Here is a 22,920-nt window from a genome sequence, read left to right as displayed (position 1 = left end):
GTAAAATAATAATAATAATAATTATTATTATTATTATAAAACTTTTTCACTGATTTTTTTAACAACTACTTAAAATACCAGCTTTTGCCACTAGGGATCACTGTTGTGCCTTTCCCCATCATTAGCTCGACTTGCCCGTCTGCTGGACTGTCTGCCAGACAAGAAATGTTGGCAAAACACCCCTCCTCATCGTGTAGGGGAAAAAATGGCGGACCCACAAAAACGCTAGAAACAAATACACACGTTACAAAGCAAGGTAAACATCCTCGGATACACCGAGCGGCATCTCCGTTAAGGCTCGACTTCAGCGCTGAGCCGAAATGACCGCTAACTAACCTCACAGTGCTGGTACGCTCCCGTTTTGCTAATGCTAATATTTATAATCAGGTCGGCGAGCTAGCGTGCCACCTAGCATGCTAAGCTAGCACGCTAAATCCGTGGGCATGTCTGTGAAGCCGTGCGTAGCATAGCCTGCTGGATGAGATGTCTGCACTGGCTTCATGCATGTTTGACTTTCATTCAGTGGTGTTTGGGGAGGTTTGTGCCGCAGGGGTTGCTGTTAAACTCCTGATTAATACAGTTAACACTGCTGTCATGTAAATGAGTATTCAGGGAAATAAAGCGTAGGAGAGGGCGGGGAAGAGGGTCCCATGTGCTGGCTTTGTGTTTTGAATGAAGCTCTGTAAATTTCTCCAACGTAGCCGGTGATATTTTGCTTCTGAATATAAAGATAGGAGTTCCATTTATGTGTGAAACAACTGTTACTCCCTGGAGTTTGCAACAGGAGGAATGCGCTGCTGCCGAGCACTGATGCCAGTCGTCCTGTCACTTTTTTCAGCCTGAAAAACAGGGAGCCGGTCGCTTTAATTTGGGAGCCGTCCCCCCTTTGGCGGCGGAAAAAGGCGCACTTCTATTGAAAGGGAGCTCATCCGATAAGGAGAAACGCAGCAAAACGGTTATGAAGTTATAAGGTAGGCGCGTTTATAATATGAACAGCCCATATCTGGTTTAAGCGACACTGTGGATGCTCTGCCTTTGCTCTTTTACATTTTCCACGCAAGCTCGGTTAATTTATAACAGCCCTCATCATAAAGCGGGAATGTTTTTCCTCAGCAAATTCAAATGTTTGGCAGATGGTTAACATCTGCGTTGCGACTGTTACTAACGTCCTCATATTTCTGGCTAAAACTACTTAAATATCGGCCTTGTTTGATTACTTTGTGGTAATAAATTTCGCAGTGGGCTGTGGGGAAACTGGAGAAGCAGCCACTTGAAGCACTTGTTTATATCCGTTGACCTGCTGACCTGTGTGTTGTGTCTGGTTTGTAGTGTTTGTGAGCCGGGGTTAGGTAACAGGGGTCACTGGGCCTTAAAACATGTTGCTCTTGCCGTAACCTTGGCCTACTGACAGGCTGCGAGACATTGATGAACATTCAAGACAGTATGTATTATATTATGGGCAATAACGCAATTTTCTGTAATCAGTGGGTACTATTTTTTTGTTTTTTTAAAACTAATTATTAAAATATTTGATCAAAGTTGAATGGAAAGTCATTCATAATATTTCCAGATGAGAACTGTGGGAGCTTTTTCAAGAGGAGAAGATTTAAGTATATAATGTGTTTGCTGGGTGCTATTTCTGCTGCTTTAACTGAGAGACAGGTGTCATTTTTTTTGGATAAATCTCTTACATAAGCAGTCAATAGCTCAAGAAAGTTATTCATTATGATCTCACAATGTATGTGCAATGTGTGAAAAACTAAATTAAGTCCACATGCAGTGTACATTTGATCTTTGTGATGAACCCCTGAGAAGACAAGTAAGCTTTAGTAAAGTCTCCAGTTCTCTGTTGCCTTTGAAAAACAATAGTACATTTTATATGTAGTAGCTGAGCCTTTGGGCTCAAGAATATATTATAGAATATGTTAGTGTGATTGGTTCTTTGTTAATGATGTCAATTAAGAGTTATACATTTTGATTGCCTTAATTATCTATGATTTTAGAAATATTCCACCATCTGTTAGTATAATTTAGGGTTTTTTGGGAATGTCTATGCTTAATAGAGTGGTGCACAGTAAAGGCTACAAGTCTGTTTTTCCTTATTGAAGAGAAATCCCTAAATTTCCTGTTTATTTCTGGTCATTTGATAAACAAAATGTTTGTTGCACTTGAGAAAATGAAACTCAATTTAACAGGTGCTATTACAGTGCTTGTAAACAAGTTCTGGCTAAAATCTCTTGTAGGGGGGTGTCAAGATTTTCTCCATGTAGGAAAAACTTTGAAATGTATATTGTCTTTGTTTTTTTTCTCCAAGATCTCAATTCAATTCAGTTTTATTTATGCAGCACCAAATCACAACAACACTTGCCTCAAGGTGTTTTTTTTAAGGCCAATACCGTAGAATAACACAGCTCCATTTAAACTGGCTGAAAATTTCAAATTCAATGTGTGTAAATGGATTTGTTGAGGTTTGATGCTGCAGTGTCGTCTCAAAAGCATCATGTCAGCTGATTTGTGCCGAACTGTCTCCAGACTTCAAGGTGACATTTTGTGTGTGTGTGTTAATGTTTCGAATGTGACTCGATTTTTAAATAGATAAAGAAAAAAATGCCACAAACATGCATGACTAAGTTTTAACTCAGCTTTATGTGTTTTATTACCTTTACAGTGGAGGCCACTTTTGTTTTGTTAGTTGGTCAGTATTGTTGGAGCATGAGGAAACCTGTACCACAGAAAGGTGAGTTTGTTTTATGATTAATATATTTTTAACATGTTGTATTATTTCTAGAGTGTAGGTGAAGCTAGAAATATGATGCATTTCATCTTTTATGCTCTGAAAACGAATGTTATGTTGTAGTAGTCCTCTAATTCCTGCCATTGCCTGGAGCAGTGATTTTTGCCAGGTATTGCAACATGTTGACTGATGAGAAGATTACCCATAGTTAAAGGATTTTCTTGCCTTTCTTGGCTCTTCTAGCGATAGAGTGGAAAGATGCCCGAAGGATTAAGCATGCTAGGAGTGGACGGCCTTCCCGTGTGCCCTCACAGTACCAAGGTATATAACGCAATGGTAGATGAAGTAATTGTTCACCAAATGTAAGCAAAAACAATGTGACACTGTTTTTGTTTCAGTATTTTTATTAACTATTAGGACAATTTTTTTCCTCTTGTACTTTCCCATTGTAATGTACATTTCAATGTTTTTCTCTAATGCTACCAATCTCCGACCTGTATCCCCATGTAATGTCTGTGTTTTATGTGTAAGGTCGGGGGGGTCCCATTTCACTGCAGGGCAACCTGCATGTGGCGAATAAAGCTTTGATTGATTGATTGATTGATTGATTGAATTTGTTACAAAAAAAAGATATATATATATTTTTGTCAAGGTAAAAATTTAAATCTTGTACATACAATGTAACAACGGTGGCAGTGTGCGTGACTGGAAAAAGATGTATTAAAGTTTCCTGTTATTCTGCAGGGCACTTCAGTTGGGAGAAATACCTGAAAGAGACAGGCACTATTGCTGCCCCTGCCTCATGTTTCAGACAGGTATGTAGATTCATGGCTGATTGCAAAGTGTCATTTTTATGTATTCATTCCTTTTTCTTTTTTTTCCATATTTTAACTACTTACCTGTCTGTCATCACTGTCCAGAGCCTAACACCTCCAGTAAACGAGTTCAAGGCAGGCATGAAACTGGAGGCTCAGGACCCGCGAAACACCACGTCTACCTGCATCGCCACAGTGGTGGGCTTGACGGGTTCGCGGCTGCGGCTGCGCTTGGATGGGTCTGACAACAAAAACGACTTCTGGCGCCTGGTGGATTCCTCAGAGATCCAGCCTATCGGCAGCTGTGAAAAAAATGGAGGCATGCTGCAGCCACCACTTGGTGAGGACGCAAGCACAGCCACACATGAGCATCTTTGTATTTTCACACAGTCATGAATTAACTTCACAAACTCTACTGTTATCTCTGCTCTGTCACTTTCAATTGAGTCGAATTGAGTCATATTATGATGACTTAAAAAGAGCTTAGAGACACAGTTTTCATCAATGACCGTTTTTTTTTTCCCTGACCAAAACAAGATGATAACTAAATAAAAACTAATGCATGAGGACAAAAACTATGAAGACATGTATTGACACTTTTGTCGACAAATAAAAACAAGATGAGAGTGTGTGTGTGTGTCTCTCTCTCTTTCTTAATCATGAACTCTAACCCACACACATTCAATAACTCCAAAAGCACGACGACACTCTTTGCCAATTTAATAAAGAGAGACTTTGTCATGCGTATCTCCCCACAGTGTGCCAACAGTGTGCGTCAGTGGAAACATAGGAAGAGGACAGGCGGACTATAGGCAGTGTTAGTGGATAGGTCTGGTGTACGGGTTCTTACTATCTTGGTGGGGACCAAAATCTGAAATTTACTATACTGGTGGGGACCTACAGCCCTAATGGGGACCAAAATCCAAGTCCCCATGGGATTGAAGGCATTTTTCACACTCAAAATGTGGTTTTAGTGTCAGGGTTACAATTGGGTTAGGGTTAGGGTTAGGGATTCATTTTTGTTGGTTAGGGTTAGGGTAAGCAGCTAGCGAAAGCATTGTGTCAGTGGGATGTCCCGAGGATAGCAAACCCAGACGTGTGGGTGGGTGTGTGGGTGGGGAGATTCCCGTGCTCCATGAAACTCATGAAAGAAACAAAATGTCAAAGTGAGGAAGGAAGAGAGGAGTAAAACAGTTTACCTTTTTAATTTTCCTTAAAAAATCAGTGTGGAGCAACTTTGACCAGTTAAGAACATGGCAAACTTTACACTTTATATTTTAGTCGACTGAACCAACTTCAGATTTAGTCTGTGGTACTCTTTTGATACGTGGTTGACTAAAACTAAATGAATTTATATGCATAAATCTGACTAACACTAAATGACATTTTAGTTAAAAGACCATGACTAAAACTGAATCTGAAAACTGAATGTCAAAATTAACACTGCCTACTACTTTCGTAGTGATTATCCTTGATCATAATGAATGATTCTTTTCACTTTTGCTTACTTTACAGAATAATTTCATGATTCATTGTTTGATTCATGGTGATTCAACCTTTTCATTTTGAAGCTGGTGTCGTAATGAGAATATTTGTGTCCGTATTCAGGTTTTCGTCTCAATGCGTCCTCCTGGCCCATGTTCCTTCTGAAAACACTAAATGGAGCAGAGATGGCTCCCTCTCGCATCTTTCACAAGGTACCTGTACAAGGCTCACAAGCTCAAAAAGCTCAGCATTCACAAAGATGGCCAAGTCTTCTGATGTATGGCGCAATAAGAACATCTTTCAGATAGCAAAAATGTACTGGTTTTCGGTTTGACTGTTTGATAACTACCATATCTGACCCTTTTCTTTCTCTCCATATTCCCCAGCAGGAGCCTCCCGCCCCAGAGCAGAACTCTTTCCAGGTGGGCATGAAGCTGGAGGCTGTAGACCGGAAAAATCCCCACTTTATCTGCCCAGCGACAGTAGGTGCATTGCGTGGAGTTGAGGTGCTGGTCACCTTTGATGGCTGGCGAGGAGCCTTTGATTACTACTGCCGCTATGACTCAAGGGACATCTTCCCTGTTGGCTGGTGTGCCCTCACTGGAGACAATCTTCAGCCACCTGGCACGAAAGGTATGAACCTCATAAATACGGTGATAGCTAAGAGTGTATATAACTTTAGTTTGACTTTCTCTGTATTTTGTGTCTAAGTCTTCTTTCTATTTCTGCTGCAGTACAGTGGATTTAAAGTTTGGCTTGTACTATAATATTGGTGATCTTCTAAAACGGTGATCAGAGCTTGAGTTATCTCTATACTGAGCAAGTGTTCCATCATTGAAAATAACTGATGGTATCTATTAGGGATGGGCCGATCCGATATTACGTACTGGTATCGGTCCGATACTGACCTAAATTACTGGATCGGATATCGGAGAGAAATAAAAAATGTAATCCGATCCATTAAATATCACAAAAGCGCCTCACAAAACCCAGCTTGTGACCTTAGCACGTCGGAGCAGTATGCGTTACGTGATAGAGCGGCTGTGGTGTGCGAGACCTGTCAGCGGTCTGGTTGCGCATTTGGAGCCTCGCTACCAAACCGGAATTTCTAATCTGAGAAAGCTATCCCAGAGAAGTAAAGCAAGCGTGTAAGTTCATCTCTGAATGTTTGTAAAGCATTCAAACGTTCAGCTTAACAACCGACATATGGAGCGACTGTCTCGTCTTCTCTCCTCCTCCCTCTCCTGTTGCTACTTCAATCATGAAACTGATCAATGATCAGCTGATCGGCTTTTCTGTCGCGAGTCCTGTCTCTCTTGTTTGTTTATTGCCTAAAGAGGAAACCAGGGAATAAACAACAGCAGCAGGTTTAAGCTTGATAACCTGTTGTTAGAATTTATTTAATATTACTTTCTACACCAGGATAATTTCTACACCAGCTGACAGTTGGTAACTGTGCAGGGGCGGATCTAGCAAAGTTTTGCCAGGGGGGCAGGTAGGGCATTAACAGGGAAAAGGGGGCACAAAGAAATACTTTTCTTTCTTATTCTCATTTAAAATGTCTAGCTTTTAATAAATAATTATCTGAATCTTACAACAAAAGTTTTCATCTGTTGTAAAATGTATAGAAGTCCATTATTGTATATAGTAACTATTAAGTCTAATAAATACCCTAGTAAGCTATAGCACTGTTTCTTTTGAGAAGGTACCATCTGTGCAGTCTGCAATTCTGTTGAAGAAAGATGTTGAATCTATTTAATTATTGTAGAAAAATAATTGTTTTCTGTGCATTTGTTTTACACATGCATTAAATTAAAGTCGATTACGTCAATTAAGCATCATGAGGCAGAGGGTGGGGGGTGGTTCCCTATTTTTTTGCTGGGAGTTGGCAACCCTATTAGTTTGGTTGTTTAATATTTCCTCTAAGTACTCTTTAAAATACCAGAATAGGGAGGATGGTGTAGGTTTAAGTTTATTAGATTGATCAGTGTTGCTGAACTATGAAATATTTTGGGTGCAGTGTATTTTTTGCATACAGGTATAACAGAATAGCTTTAGTGGTTTGTTTTTTAAAACTTAAGTATGAACTTATACAAAATGCAGCAAGATATTAAAAAAAACAGTGTTATTGATTATAAAATACACTATATCGGATTCATGGATAGAACTGCGCAATTATGACCAAAACGGCAATCCCTGTGATATTGATTGATATTAAAATTACAGTGACAGAAATGTTTTATAGCACTTTCATGCAAATATAACACTGCCTTCACATTCATGCTGTCATGCATTGCTGCTAATGTAAACTTTGTTGCATGAATTAAAAAAATTGGTCCTGCTCATTCATATAAATAAGTGCAGCTATTAGAAGAAATAAAAAAAAGCAAGCAACACTTTGAGAGTGCAATCCTCCGCCAAGGCAGCTCACTCTCTGGGTAGTAATTAGTTATTATTTAGGAAATAATACTGTATTTGTATATATTCATTTTGTTTTCTTTGTTGTTTTTAAGCATACCTTAAGTTTGTGGCACGGTGAAAATAGTCCATTTTGGGGTTTAACCTGAAAGAAAGGTAGATGTGAAATATAAAAGTGAGATCAGCACTCAAATGGGACATGAAATTTGGATGCAAGCTGTAATGTGATATTTAAAATCCCGATTTTCTAGTATCATTTCCTATAGGGTTGCAGATTAAATCATTTAATTTTAATTAAATAAGGTTTTGAAATAGGGTCTGGGGGGTTTTTTTTCACCTGATCAAAGTGCACTTCCTAGAAACTAAATATAAAGTCAATCACTCCTTTCATTGTATCTGCATAATGGATGTGAATAAAACTCATAGTACTCAGTAGCCTTGTGTTCCTCTAAATTTCCCCTGTGATGTTTTGCACATAATGCAGGTATTTTCACTTTGATAATATATCTTTTGTCCAGTAAGTTGACTATTTTCTGGAAACCTTTCTCTACTCGCCACATATTTTGGACACATATCTTTGGAGATTGTGTCGGTGATTCTAGCCCATCTTAGTGACACATAGTACGCGTGTGCTGTCTGAGTTGATGTTGGATGATTGATTTTAGTAATCATTGCATTGTTTCTCTTGTGCTTCATGCATTAATTATACTGCAGTTTATCGTGTTTTCAGGTGGTTGAATAAAATAGTTGTGTTGTACAGCACTTGCTGCTTTCTTTCTTGATAATGTGATGTCCATTTACACTTTGGAAGCTAATGTCACAATCAAGATTAAAATTAGTTATCAAATGGGCAGCCGTAGTCCTGGACTAAAGGGTGTTTCTGACAGCAAAGCTTGTCATGCAAGAGCAACTGCTAGTCCCTACCTGGTGCATGTGAGGTTGACAGGTACAGATGGGGCCTCTAGGGATTGCACAGAAGCTTTGGAGAATGACGGCGGACAAAGCTTTTGCCGGCTCTACTCCAAAAACGGCTTTTACTTAGAGGTTCTTTCTCTGTCATCCTGATTATCTTAACATTGTAACACCGAAATTGTAATAATAAAATGAAAATAATCGGAGCTGGGTGCTCAAATTGCATTATTTTACTTTAAAAGGTTTATTTATGTGCAGAAATTGTATGGATATAAACATAGTTCATCAACACATCTGTGACTAAGTCTGGAAAAAAACTTATAACTCCTGATAAAGGTATTATTTATTCCTGACTCATGGATTAGATTTCACTACTCTATGAGAATTTTGCTTTTATTTTATCCATCTGCTGTATGTCCACATTTACTTACACTGCATATGGTTAAAGTGTTGTTAAAAATCTCCTTCCTATTTGCATGGGGTTTTTTAAGTGCAGAGTTGGCTCTTAGTGTCCATTTGTATTCAGTTTGGTTTGTAAAATGTTAAAGTAGGCATGCTTGCGGTTTTTACTTCTCTTTTAGAAGACTGTTTACAGTGCAGCAATTCTTTGTGATATATTGTTTCCTTTGTGACTTGTGGTAAAAAATCAGTCACTGCTCTTGTAAAGCAGTTACATTTCAGACATTGTAGCTGTCTTAACTTGTTTAACATCAGGAATAAAAGCCAGACTCAAAGCTGGAAATGTGTTACAGAAGAACCACAGAAGGTAGAAGTGGCTTACAAGGGTTATCAGCCACAGGGTCAGCTGTCCTCGTGTGTAGAATCCACAATATGTGAAGGAGCTGATTGAGGGAGGGAAATGGAGGATATGTCTTTGTAGCCTGCTAGTGTTTTATGTAGGCCTGGCACTTGCCCAGTTAGCAGAATGAGGCCATGACGTGAGTGAAATGAGTCTGTGTGCCCCTCCACAGGCCTCTCATTGGCACACTGGCTGTCGAAGTCTGATTAGACACCTTGGAAAGAATAAAGAGGCAGAAATCAAGAGAAAAGACAGACATATGCTGTGAAAGGTGGATTGTTTACATTGTCAGTAGATGTGGGAGGAGAGAAGAAGAGAAGGGAGGAAAAAGGGAGAAAAGGAGGAGTCAGAGGAAGAGTGGGAGAGGAGGACAGGGCAGGAGGAGAGGGTGAATTTGAGGACAGCTGTGCTGACAATCAGACACTTTTGACTTTCGTTTGAGACAGACGGTGAGTAAAATGAATGAAATTACTGAAATGCAGTCATAGAGCGTTAGATCAAAAGCGCTGTAGAAGTTATGTTGCTGTAATATGAAGCTGGTAGTGGTGGCTTTGTGAACTCGGTGAACTCGGTGCACTCATGGGATAAAGAAAAAAAACAAGGGTTTGCTTGTTAAGCGCTTGCTTGGCTGTATTTACAAGCAGTGCAATTGATTGTAACCTCAAGCTCTTTACACCGTTAAACATATTATCTAGGATTTGTTCAATCTGTTTAGGATCAATCAGCTGTCTTCTTTTTTTGTTTTTTTCCTTCCCTCTTTTTTTTCTCCTTAGCTTCTCTGTGACTTCTCTATGAAAAGTAGCAGTAGCCTGCAGACTGTGTGTTGCATTGATTGGTCTGTTTGTGTGAACGTGTGTTTAATAAATACAGCCCCACGGGCCAAGACCTGTGTTAATGAATGTGGCCGCTCCTCTCGTAAATCTGTCCCCAGCTGATCCAGGATGAATACCAGCGCACTTTCGGTTGTGCAGTGTGTGAAAGCGTGTTTTAAATTGCAGGTGCATATGAAGCCAGATATTCCGACTATACTGTGGCTCTGTTTTTCTGTGCGGTTGTTTTTGCATGCACACATTCTTGAAGTTTTGCCAGCTGTAATGGCTTATGTAAAGTACACGGATTGCTTGGTTGTTTTCTTGTATTTAGTAGAGGCCCTCTGTTAATGTTTTTAACATGCGCCTGTTCTCTGGGGATTACGTGATTTCACAAGTGCTTCACATTCAGGAGTGAAGGGCTGTGTGTTCATATTCTGGAGATAAATTTTTGCAGAAGCTTGCTTCTTCATTTGCGTTTTAATTCTTGTGCTTTTTCTATGTTGCTTTTTTTTTTTTTCTGGCCAGCAGAGTCTTAAAGGTAGAAGAAGAGGTAACCATCTTTCGTAACCTCTGTCTTTAACAACTGCTTATTTTTCTTCTTTCAGTTGCTACCTGATATCTTTTAGTCCTTCTTTTGCTTTTTCTTGATCTTCATTTTGCAGGGTACAGTGGATAACAGTTTACAAAGATAACGCCTGATTGTGTGATTTCACTATGTTATATATGATGTAACACCAAATTGATACATATACTTTATTTGCCTGTACTTTTAGTGGGATCTGCCTAAAGAGATCATTTGTATCTGATCAGATTTTGAGGCATATCAAATACTACTCCACTGCCACCAATGAAATGAAAATTAATTTTGTTTAATAAAACAGAAGTAGCACTTCTATTAAACATATCCGCAGACTTGGTTATTTTCCCAGGAAATAGTTTATATCAAATAAATGTAAATTTAAAAAAGTCTCTGTTTGACTTTCAACACAATTATGCAATCTACCACACTGAATTTTATTGAACTTGGTTTAGAGTTATGGCATGATCAAAGAATGAGCCAGATCTTTGGTAGATTGTTTATTAATCAGTTCAAAAATAATTTCTCAGCCCTTGAGCACCAAACAAAAAAAGGGTGTATTCTTTCTTCTGTGGCTTAATGTTATTAAAGGCTTGGTTACCACTCAGTGGTGATGCCGTACTGGAAAAGAGTGCAAAGTCAAATTGCTGTCAATTTCTCAGCAGTCTTGAGTTTTCTGATTTTGTTTGTGCGCAGAAAAAAAATGACTGAAAGTTTAAATTCAGTGAGTGAGCAGTCTTAAAAAGGGAACTTTCTGATGTGACCACTCTCCTCTTTTTCTTTTTCTTTTTTTTTGCTCGCTACCTGTTCCCCAAGACTGTAAAAAGTGCTTGAGTGTGAGAATTGCACTGTGGTGTCCTTGGGCTTATAACTGAAGGAGGTAGTTTGAGAAAGAACTATTTTGTTGCTAAGAAAGTTTGACCTTCTTGGCTTTAGTGCCACTGAAAGAAGTTCAGATGTTGTAAACAATCTGGATTTTGTCATCCATTGAAGATAACATGTTTTACCTTTAGCTTTTCAGAAAGTCTTAGAGTAGAGATCAGAAAACCAAGTACCTTCCACATGCACAGAGAGTACTTAATGTCTGTGCGTGACTCAGCCAGCTTCTTATTTGGCTTCAATTTGAAGCATGTGAGGACATTGCAGCCAACAGCACAAAGGCTACTTGAATGTATCAAGCACATGACTCATTCTGCTATGTGGCAATGTTGTGTGCATATTGCACAGCAGGTGTGTGGTGAAGTTGATTTAGGATTGTGACTGAACACGTTGCCCTTGTTGTTCACATAACATAACCACAAAAGGCGTTCTAGATTTAGACTTCTAAATTGTAGGCTGAATATGGAAGATGTGAATACCTAACTGAGAGGCACGGAGCAGTAACTCTATATTCATTTTTTTGCCGATACCAAGCAGCTTTTCACCTTCTCCCATTTTCTTTTCTCTCTTTACGCTTACAGTGGTGCTGCCTAAAAGCCTTGGGGCATTGACAGACGGAAGTGTGGAGAGCCCAGTCATGCATCCCAGCCCCACGGTGGGCAGGCCTCCAGGCCAGAGAGGACGCAAGCCAGGCCGCAGGAAAACCAAAGTGACAGGGCACTGGAATCAGAAGGGCTCTACACTGGGACCACAGATCATCCAGCCAGAAAAAGTCCAGGAACCCGTCAAAATTCCCAAGAAGAGAGGACCAAAACCAGGCAGTAAGGTGGGCATGAAAAAACAGATTTTTACTTTTGTGTGATAGTGAAGCAGTTATGACGCTTACATATAGTATACAAATAGTTTCTGTCCAGTGTCGCAGGGACAGTGTTCCTGAGACAACATGTTGCTGTTGAATTTTTCAATTCAATTCCAAGTGGTAGAAATAATTTCTATAGCCTGTTAATAAAAGAAGTAACGGGTAAGTTAATTTTTACCAACCTTTACATTAAACTATGAGACTGGTCACAATGGCAGCCTTGATTATTTGTTTTGTGTTTGAGGGACATTATTAAAAAAAGAGGCATCCCTATTTGACTGTGTGTCCTTTGCTCTTTGTTTGCAGCTGGGGTGGGCAAAGAGAGCTAGCTGGCTAGAGGATTCCATGGCTGGGCCAGGACGGCCTGTGACAGGCCCAGGGCGAACCAGGGGCAGACTGCCTGCCAACTGGGCGCAGAGGATAACTTTGCAGCAGGGTCAGACTCAGGCAGAACCTATCAAGATCCCAAAGAAAAGAGGGCCAAAACCTGGCAGCAAGGTAGCCGTCCAGTACGAAAAAAACCCCACAGCTGTCATTAGACAACTTCTTGTCACATAAACAGCTGCCTGCTTGAGAAATGCTGATGAAAATGTGAAAAGGGTAACTTCTGCAGTATAATTCTTGGAGCGCAATTCATTGGAGGCTTGTCCAGTGTTTTCTGACTATATTTGGATTAAGTTATTTAGCCAGAAACTAACCTGTTAGTTAACCCTCTGATCAGACAAAGCCCGTTCCTGTTTCTGTTATCATAAATTTCCTAGCTATTTAAACATACCTGCTCATTTGTAAGTAAGGTAACATACATACTATAAAAAAATTTTTAAAAGCTTTGGTTTCATCATATTTATGTCTTTATAAACGATATATTTGTTTATGGGTAAGATAGACTGAGCTGGTATCCATTTATTAGGCGCATACAGTTGCAAAAGCACAGTGCTCAGCCATTGGTAGTGTTGGCAGCATCCCGTTTGTATGTTTGTTTAGTTTTCCATTATCATTTACAGGAATGTACTTAGCTCAGTTCTTTTATTTGCTTTTCTAAATATATTTGCTGATGGCTCTAAATTTGTGTATTTGCATACAGAGAAAACCACGAGTGGTACCTAATCCAGTCCCCACGTCTCCCACCAGCAGTACCCCAGAGCCTGACACCAGCACTGTGCCCCTGGACAATGCTACCATCCCCAATTCTGCACTACAGGCTCCCACAGGTACACAGCGTCCACAGGCCTACACATAATGCACATTGCTTTTTGGGGTTTTTTGCATCAACTTTTTCATTCAGTGTCATTTAAGGTCATATACCTTTCGCCTTTTAGTTTGTGTGTACCTAAACAAGTACGGCAAGATGGGACCCCATTTAGACCAGCGGCGTATCCAACAGCTGCCAGACCACTTTGGGCCAGGCCGAGCCTCGTCGGTGCTTCAGCAGTGTGTCCAAGCTTGTGTGGACTCTGCTCACAACCAGGGCACAGTCTTCTCCTGCCTGAAATCTGGACAAGGAGGAGAAGTCATTTCAGGTGTGCATTGGTCTAATTTGAAAGCAAATTCACTTTCTTCACCCTTTCTTCTTTTTGATTTAGTGCTTATGAATTTATTGTGGCAATGCTGACTTATCCACGAGAACATCAAGAACCAACAAAGTACGAAAAAATAAAACAAACCACTTGGCTGATTCTATTGTTGTTGTTTGAGTTATGTTACACAGATTGTGTGGGTCGGATTTTGTTTATTCATGAAAGCTCACTCACATCTGTAACACAGCCTGTTTATTAAATTACACTTGAATGAAGCAGTTGAATTAATATCCATCCGGTCTTTTCCAGCCTTTTTTGACCAGCAGCAGCACACCTTGACCCTGCCAACTGTCAGCAGTGTCACCTATGTCCTCCGCTTCCTGGAAAAACTTTGCCACAACCTGCACTGTGATCCTTTGTTTGGCAGCCAGCCTGTAGCCAGAGGCGGTCTTCACTACGACAGTCACACGTACACTACAGGTCAGGGTCGCTGTTTTCCCACTGTGTGTTCACGTGTGCAGTGTTAATTTATTTTAACATAGCTGTTAGAACAAACCTCTTACATTAGTAAGAGTACCAGTGTCAAAGACTCTGCTCACCTTTATTAAATTTAATGAAAAGGCAGTTAAAGTTTTATAATAGTCATTGTGTCAGGTGGAAAAACATGCTAAGCTTAGTAGGAAAAGACTGGTTTAGGCCTTTTTCTAAGTGGTTTAGGTCAGCGGAAACAGCAAACTATTATGTGTCTGCCTTATTTATGCAGAGATGTTGGCAATATGCTTCTAGAAAATGCATCCTGATTTGCTCTTGAAATTGCATAGACAGGGGTAGTGAAGAGAACTAGGGTTGGGCAATGTGGCCTAAAATATGCTCTCTTTTTTTCTCAAAACGAAGGATAATTATGTAACACGCATTCAGCGTAATTGTTAGAGATCTAAAATATCACCGCTCCGGTACACTGACTTGCATCTTTGTCACATCCAGCTTCTTGATTTTTAGTTAACATGGCACAATAGCCTCCAGCTGTTCTTCAACCCATGTGTGCTTGTTTTAGAGAGGAGAAGTTTTGGAGACAGTCTGACAGTGGGCCCAGTACGAAGCACAAAGCGGTTCCTTCAGGACTTCAGCAATCCTCTGTCTCCTAAACTGCCAAAAATCCCACGGCACTCCACTGATGGTAAGCTGTTTCATTCATTCATAATCTGTTCTTATTACTCATACTACCATTCATATAGATTTTTTTTTTTGCTTTTATTTAGAGCTAGGCAAAATATATATTAGTCTATCCATGAAAGTCTGTAATATTAGTAGTCAGGTGACATATGTATTGGTAGATCATTAAATGGCATTTTAAAATAACTGATCAGCTGAATATTGGGCTGGCATTGGCTGATCACCAGATCATGAGGCTGGTTAAAAAAAAAAAAAAATCTCTTTTCTGTGTGGCTGCTGTAAAGTAATATTGGTGCTCCCCCTTGTGTCAGTTTTTCTTCCCATTATAACTCAATGCTTAAACGGTGAAATGTGCCGTTGTTGAATGTAATGCTACCTGAAATGAACAATGTGACATAAATTTCTAGTTTACAAAGCTGTATATATTATATATCTCTTGAAAAGATAGGTAGGTAGGGTAGGTAGATAGATCTTTATAAGGCATACAGGTGTTTGCAGTGTGTACTGCGTTTTAACTGACATAAAATTGAGCATTAAATAATGACCACCACATTGCATGGGCACCAAGTGTGCATGCTTCCTCACAGCAGAGTAGAAAGTTGTAATAGTTAAAATAACAATAACCACACACTACTGGTGGGAGTATAACCCTGTACGACCCTAGACTATGCTGAGTCAGTCTTTGGTGCTGAGCTGTACTTCCAAATCAAAGGCCTGCCTTCAGTACTACAAATAGACTACAAATCTAATTCAAATTATATTGATTATATATATAATTTATCATTATGATTTTAGATGAAATTATTATGTTTTTATCACTTCTCAAAAAACATAATTTAACGTTATTGTCCATCTACTTGCTCCATACTTTTATCCTTGAATTTGGACTATACCGGGCCTTAGTGGATCAACTACAGAGCTGTACCATCACTAGCTGGTCTCCCTTTAAGCCAACTTTCTTCTGAAAGTTGGCTGCTTTTTACAAATAAAAGGTTTGAATAGCAGGTAAGCCTGAGCCGTGTGATATTAAGATCTCTTCTCTTTGACATCACAAAGATTAAAGAGTGCAAAAACTGTGTGAAACAGTCTATTCAAAGTAGTATGAAGCCTTCATCTTACATGGATTATTTGATTTCATTTTTGACTTTTTGGTCACATTTAATGTTAGCGTTCATCATGGTGACGAACAGAAAATAAGGAAAAGTTTAATAGATACACAAGTAGAATCAACAATTCAGAAAAAAAAAAAATTAAAAGGATATTAGGCAACACTATCCATCCATCCATCCATCCATCCATTTGCTTCCGCTTATCCTTTTCAGGGTCGCGGGGGGCGCTGGAGCCTATCCCAGCTGTCATAGGGTGAGAGGCGGGGTACGCCCTGGACAGGTCGCCAGTCTGTCGCAGGGCCAACACACAGGGACAGACAACCATTCGCACTCACATTCACTCGCACATTTACACCTAGTGGCAATTTGGATTATCCAATTAACCTATCCCCACAAGCTGCATGTCTTTGGACGGTGGGAGGAAGCCGGAGGTACCCGGAGAGAACCCACGCAAACACGGGGAGAACATGCAAACAGGCAACACTAGTTGTGCTTTAAAATGTTAGCAACACATTTTTTTGAGTTGTTTGCACTCCTCTAATAAAGAATTAGGCTGTTTCTTTGGAGGACTGATCAGTAAAAAATTCTTTATGAACCTATTTGTTTTTATTGTGGGCACACACGGTGGTACCAAATACAGTTGTGTATTAAAAGAGGGAGCTTTTTCAGAGGAGAGCCTAACTGCATCCATAGGAATTAAGAGGCTAAGTAGCAGCCAAGTGTTGTTAATGAAATGCCTTTGATTTATTGATCATCAGCAAGAAGGCAGAAGTTTTAGCAGTTTGCTTGTCTGGAGCATTCAGGTGTGTGTTAACAAAAACTTTCTTTCTCGCATCACTGCGTGTATGTTGTGCCTCTGGTAAATTTCTCTTTTGTAAAACGCCTTTAATCATATTCAGGGCTCGCAAAATCGTGTGTAAAAGCAGCAGGATTTACGCCGGTATTTTAGTTCTGCTGAGCCAAATAAGACAGGTCAGGGTGAAGAAGGGGCAGCCAATGAAAAGCCTACCACAAAACGGAAAAGTTATGACAAATCAGACTGAGGCAAAAAGAAAGCTCAGATTTTTTGGTTTCATGGACAAAAGAATTTATGTGGCTGGAATATGACGAGCTAAATAACATGATGTTCTGCCGGGTGTGTCGTGAGTTTCATTTCATTTGAGTCGACAAGCGCCTTTGTAACTGGGACCAGTAATTTTAAGAAAGACCATGAGAAATGCAAGAAATGCATTATTGCCCAGTCTGCAATATCTTTCCCAGAACAAACAGCAATTGCAAAAAACATACTAAAAATAAACCAAGCACAAGCAGAAGTCCTGAAAAATCTTTCAAAAGCGTACTATGTTGTAAAGAGTGAACTACCATTGTCAAAATTTAGCAGTCTTTGCAAACTTCAAAAAGCAAATGGCCTAGATCTTGGTTCCACTTACCCCTTATGTGTGACTTTAGTGGAAATTTCAGATTCAGGATCTGACACAGACTGATTCATGTTCTACACAGTTCTTACAAGTTCATAGAAATTTCTGTTCAATTAGAACCAAGTATTTGAGTTGATGACTGATTTTTATACAGTTGTTGTGATTTGTATTTTAACAACTTTCTGATTAATTTTTGTTTCCGTTACAATATTATACTTTAATGTATAATATTGTAAAGGAAACAAAACATTAAAAAATTGCTCTCTTCTTTATTCGGGCTACTTAAATTTATTTTGGGCTACCAAAAACTGAAGAGGGCCTGCCCGAAGGGCTACCAGGGATTTTGAAATTTTGCGAGCCTTGATATTTTTCTTTGTTCTTTATTTGTGTGCAAAAATAACTGGAAATATGCTGACATCAAAGGATTCCATTCATTTAGTATCAGCGGCTATTCAAAGTGGAATCCGGCATCATATTTCTGTCAAACATTTTAATTGTAATAACTGGGTGCTCTGACTTGTCTTGTAAAGCTTTCTGTAATCATTTAAAGGAGGTAGTTAAACAGAGCTCAAGAGCGAATGCTATTAAATTCTGGGGCAGGAGGTTAATCATTTAATCATCTCTTCATTTCCTTAAATTTTAATTAAGTTAATGTAATATTGGAAGATATATGTGTAAAAGGGGTAATATCCCCTTCAAAGTGCCCTTATACTTTTACAGAATGCCATAACCCTGTTAAATCACCGTGATATTCTCTGAGGGGTACAGCAAAATCGCTGCGAAGTACAGCGTGCCTGACAAATACGCTGTCAGTTGGGCCTCTTTTTTGTTACTTGTTATCTTTTTTTTACTACATTGGATGTTTAGCTGTGGGGCCTCTTTGTTTTTTTAAGGTACTAGTATAATTGTGTTCTTTGTTTCCAGGTGAGTCCTTCATGGAGAACAGTGTTGCCACATCAGAGCACTTAAAGAAGAGCCCCCTTTCCCAAAACTCTACAGGACTGACTTCTGGCCCGAGGTCATCCTCCAAACTGCTGCATCATAACAACTCTACAGGTAGGAAGAGAAACAACATTGAATCTATAAAAAGCTTCCTTCATTTAAAACTCCACAAATCTGTAAGTGTGAATGTATTACATCTGTAAATGCTAATGTAGTGACATGTAATCCAGTAAGTTTGGTTTTAACTAAGGTTATTTACGAACTTCAAGCATGGTGGTGTCAGAGGATGCCTCCCTGCTAGATATGCCTCTGTCAGGTGTGGTGGTTATTGCAAAAAATTGCAAAATGTTTAAGAACAGCCTTGGAGTGGCAGGACAAGTAAAGCTATCAAGCGGGACCACTTGGGACCTAGGAGCAATGTATGTAATAGTCGTTCTGCTGAGTCAATTATATTCAGTTCCAAACCTCCTCTGTCATTAATGTCAGCACAAAAAGTGCACCAGGAGCTTCATTGCATGGGTTCTCAAGGTTAAATTTTTCCATATTGTGCATATGTAAATTGTTCTCTGCTTTATGTTTACTTACACATACATAAATGTCTTCAGCGCAGTAGAAATGTGCCACAGATCTTGTAAAACTTGTTTAGAACTACCCCCTTTTTGTGTCTGCATTACAGGAAGTGAAGTCAATTGTAGTTCTTTGACCTCTGATGTTGTAGTTTGTTGTTTGTTTGTTTTTTGATTTGTTTTTTAAAGCATATATTACCAAATGACAGATGAGCTCATGTTATGCCGAGGCGTTCATTGTCTGTCTGTCAGTTCACAATTCAAAAGAATCAGTATTCGTCCTGAAGCATCAGTCAAACTTGCACACAATGATCGCCAATAGTCTTCATCAAAACTGTGCTCAAGTCGAGGTCGTCTTTGTAATTTTCACTAGTTTGTACAATACAGCCAAACAGTGACAAGAAAACTTAACACTTCACTTGTTACATTAACCTGAGAGTTATGATGGACTCTGAGCTGGATGAGCGAGTATATCATTGATGGAGGATCGGGTGCAATTACATCACTGCCATGTAATTAGCTCTTAACATTTGCCTTAAAATGACAATCAGTGAAACCAAACACACCAGTGAATGCAGTGGTATTTATATAGCAGCTTTTTGCCCTTAATAAGCACTTAAGCTGCTCTTACACTACAAGCTGCACTATGGTATAGGTCCATTCAAGAGGTCATGAGAAGAGTTTGGTCAGAAATGGCCTCTTCAGTGGCTAAATTGCTACTTACCAGATATCAGTAGTGCATTTTCTTACCCTCTGTGCCACTCATGCCACTTTTATTTCACTGGAAAGACCCAATTCAAATGTTAATAGCAGTTTGAAGTCTCTGACACTAACACAAAGAGAGGACACAGAGCTGGAGGTGGCAGAATTGAAGATGCGAAGGTTTTTCATTGGGAGTTAGAATGGAGTACATCAGAGGGGAAGCTCAGGTTGAGCAGTAAGGAGATAAGAGACTCAAGGCTGAGATATTTTGGAGATGAGCAGAGGAGGGATAGTTGATATAAAGGAGAAAGGATGCTGAATATGAAGCTGCCATGCAGGAGGAAAACAGGAAGACCACAGAGAAGATTCATGGATATAGTGAAGGAGGACATGCAGAGGGTTGGTGTGACAGAGGAGGATAATAAGGATAAGGTGGTACAGATGATCCGCTGTGGCGATCTCTAAAGGGAGCAGTTGAAAGAAGAAATGGTGGCATTTGAGTGTTATCTTATAGTAGGTGAAAAATGTGTAGTAGACAGTGACACTCCGTTCACTGCTGTTTGCCTGTGCAGCCTGTGTGTTTGAGTTAAAATAATACCCTTGTAGTGGTAGCCCAAAAACCCACTGAAATTTATAATCACACGACTGCAAAAAGTTTAATAGAGTTTTGTCAAAAAAGAGTACACTACATTTTCGGGATCCATCATTTCAGCTCAATTGTCAAAAAAGATGTTGAGCCTGTGCAAAAGCCCACTGCACTGGGACAGTGATAAACATGGTTTTTTTTTTTATTGCAGACTAATACGTGTGGATGAACCACTCAATGAATAACTCTCTTATAAATCTGTATTTGCGCATTTGCTCCCAGGTTCAGGTAGTTTCCGTGAGAGCCCCAGGCCCAGCGGTCAGGATCCCAACCTGTGGACAGTAGATGAAGTCATGCAGTATATCAGGGATATCGACCCAGTTCTGGCCCCACATGCTGACCTTTTTAGAAAACATGTACGTATCCATTCATTCATTCATATGAATAAATGTATAGTGAATGTTTCAAACGTGTAGATATCAGTTTTATTCATCACTTTTGAGCAGCTCTGTTTAAAAGAAGAAAAAACAAAAAGGTTTATTTCTCCTCGCATTCCTCTGTTACAGGAAATTGATGGGAAAGCCCTTCTGTTGCTGCGTAGCGACATGATGATGAAATACATGGGTTTGAAGCTTGGCCCTGCCCTCAAACTCACCTTCCACATTGACAAGCTTAAACGGGCTTGACGACATCAGTCAACCAGACGCAGCCTTCTGAAGGACTTAACTGTATCGCCACCTCCATGTTCTAGGTTCAGTATATCATGCACTTCATAATGGACATATGCTGACAATTTACATGTAGCAACTTCCACCATACTCCATCCAGTATACACGCCCTTGTTCTGACCTCATTCAGTCAGGGATGTTTATTTTGTGTAGCACAATCCAGCCCTAAGGCAGCATGGGATATGTAGGATCAGCCACTCGTCTGTCATCAGTTTTGCATTTCAGTCTAACTTGAAGAATCATACGTGGCCATTTTAACTGTAAAAGGCCTTTTGGCCTGCTTTTATTATGTTACATTTATCTGTACATTTCATATTTTGTACTTCATGAATACAGTATATGGACTTTTTCAGTGTTTTGTGTTGGAATATGCTAAAAAAAGAAAACCCTAAAGGAAGAAAAGAAATGCTACATCCCAATAGTTGGGATTTCTTCCGATCAGTCTCTGTTTGAGGCATAATTTTGCAACTACAACAGTAATAATTATGATTAGAAAAACGTGTTTTATAAAACTTTATTCTGAGAAAAACTGCCATCAAGATGGGTTTTTTCTCTTATTCTGGATGTTGTTTACAATGCCTTGTCTTGTCTTTGTTATTTGTACTTTTTTAATTTTTTATACTATATTATTAGAGTTCCTACATGGAGAGCCCTATCATGCTTAACATTGTTCAATAAATATATAATACTTCAAGTCTCCTTTTTCTTGGTTTTTATTTTTTTTGGTCACAATTTCCAATGTATATCCTGCATTAACAGTCTGCTGTTACACACACACACAACGTGCAACAATGAAAAAGCTGAAATTTGAAAATCGTTCACAAGAATAGATAAACTGTATTTTGATGATCACATTTAGTTTGTTGAGAGTTCTTCTCACCAGCAGAGGGCAGCATATAGCTGTCAACCTTTTTTCAGTCATGTCCTTAGTCTCTCCTAGGGACACTGCCATGCACTACCATGGGTGGGCATATCTCCATCTGTTAGACAGCATGATAATATCAGTGATATTTTTATACCATGTAAGGCCTATTTCACATGGCTGCCTCTATTATATGTTTCTTCTTTGTTAGTACCATATCCTTTTGTACATGTTATTTCATTAATCCTCCAATATTTAAAAATGTCTTATGGGTATTTAAAGACATAGACTCATATTATTTGCTTTCGAATAAAACTATGCACAAATATAGTCGTGTCTGCAGGAAAAAAGGTGATCAGAAGAAGATTAGAAACCATAAGTTTTAACTCCTGGGATAAATGATAAAAATCCTTAATACAGTGCAACTTCAGAAATAACACAGAAACTCAACAGTTTTAAATAAAAATATTAAAATTTAAAGGAAAACTAATAATTGTTTAAAAGAGATTAAAAGATACTTGGCAAATCGAGTTCCTCAGGCAGGTTGTTCCCAAAACTAAGGAGCTCTAACTGCAGTTGCTTTGTTGCCTTTATGGTGAAGTGGGAACTGTTTCCTGCCTGAGGATGTCAGGCTGCTCACTAGCAGTAAAGAGACAGTAATTCTAAAACAAATTGGCAGTCAGTCCAGGCTTCAACGAACAGAGTTATCACTTGCTGCTGCATTTTGAGCAATTTAAAGTCTACGCTGTGGTTTTTTTGGGTGTTTTTCTGATTGATTATCTGATAAAGGAACATTGCAGCAATCTGCTCATGAAGAAATAAAAGGTTGAATGACAGTTTGTGTGTTGCCAAATATCACTATGACATCTGTACCTTCTCCCTTAATTTTAAAAGGTTTACTGACAAGGACATAGTGTCTCCTGGTTCACTGAAATGTCATTATCAGTGCTTGTGCAAGGCAGGCTTCTGGTTTCCACATAACGATTGCATGGGTTGCCTTTTAATGCTTGTAGGCCCACACCTTAAA

At 39.3% G+C, this 22,920-nt stretch overlaps 1 protein-coding gene across 5 annotated transcripts; it reads left to right on the top strand.

Annotated features, from left to right (window-relative positions):
- The first annotated feature begins 124 nt into the window (after positions 1 to 124).
- On the top strand, positions 125 to 21,725 carry LOC116313748 (polycomb protein SCMH1). Of its 5 annotated transcripts, none has more exons than XM_031731529.2 (17): positions 179 to 348; positions 839 to 971; positions 2,669 to 2,737; positions 2,978 to 3,055; positions 3,479 to 3,549; positions 3,655 to 3,889; positions 5,158 to 5,246; positions 5,421 to 5,667; positions 12,013 to 12,257; positions 12,597 to 12,788; positions 13,375 to 13,501; positions 13,610 to 13,810; positions 14,117 to 14,287; positions 14,862 to 14,984; positions 18,432 to 18,563; positions 20,586 to 20,719; positions 20,870 to 21,725. In XM_031731529.2, exons 3-17 carry the CDS (start codon positions 2,713 to 2,715, stop codon positions 20,987 to 20,989), a joined length of 2,190 nt encoding a protein of 729 aa, XP_031587389.1. In that variant the 5' UTR covers positions 179 to 348; positions 839 to 971; positions 2,669 to 2,712; the 3' UTR covers positions 20,990 to 21,725. The 5 variants fall into 5 exon arrangements, with proteins under 5 accessions (XP_039475714.1, XP_031587391.2, XP_031587389.1 ...); XM_039619781.1 differs by having other exon boundaries at positions 193 to 256; XM_039619780.1 differs by lacking the exon at positions 839 to 971 and having other exon boundaries at positions 125 to 256; positions 5,424 to 5,667.
- Positions 21,726 to 22,920: the final 1,195 nt, after the last annotated feature.

The sequence above is a fragment of the Oreochromis aureus genome, linkage group 11 (genome assembly GCF_013358895.1).
Source record: "Oreochromis aureus strain Israel breed Guangdong linkage group 11, ZZ_aureus, whole genome shotgun sequence".
Taxonomy (NCBI): Eukaryota; Metazoa; Chordata; class Actinopteri; order Cichliformes; family Cichlidae; genus Oreochromis; species Oreochromis aureus.
The sequence above is the reverse complement of the archived record's forward strand: the minus strand, read 5'-3'. Positions and strand labels throughout refer to the sequence as shown.

What these genes read in the sequence shown, in the direction of transcription:
- LOC116313748 (XM_031731531.2), top strand. Translation starts at nt 166, where the DNA reads ATGTTGGCAAAACACCCCTCCTCATCGTGTAGGGGAAAAAATGGCGGA. An exon ending in TACACACGTTACAAAGCAAG is followed by an intron (nt 257 to 2,668) that starts GTAAACATCCTC and finishes TTACCTTTACAG; the next exon opens with TGGAGGCCACTTTTGTTTTG. An exon ending in AGGAGGAGAAGTCATTTCAG is followed by an intron (nt 13,811 to 14,116) that starts GTGTGCATTGGT and finishes GGTCTTTTCCAG; the next exon opens with CCTTTTTTGACCAGCAGCAG.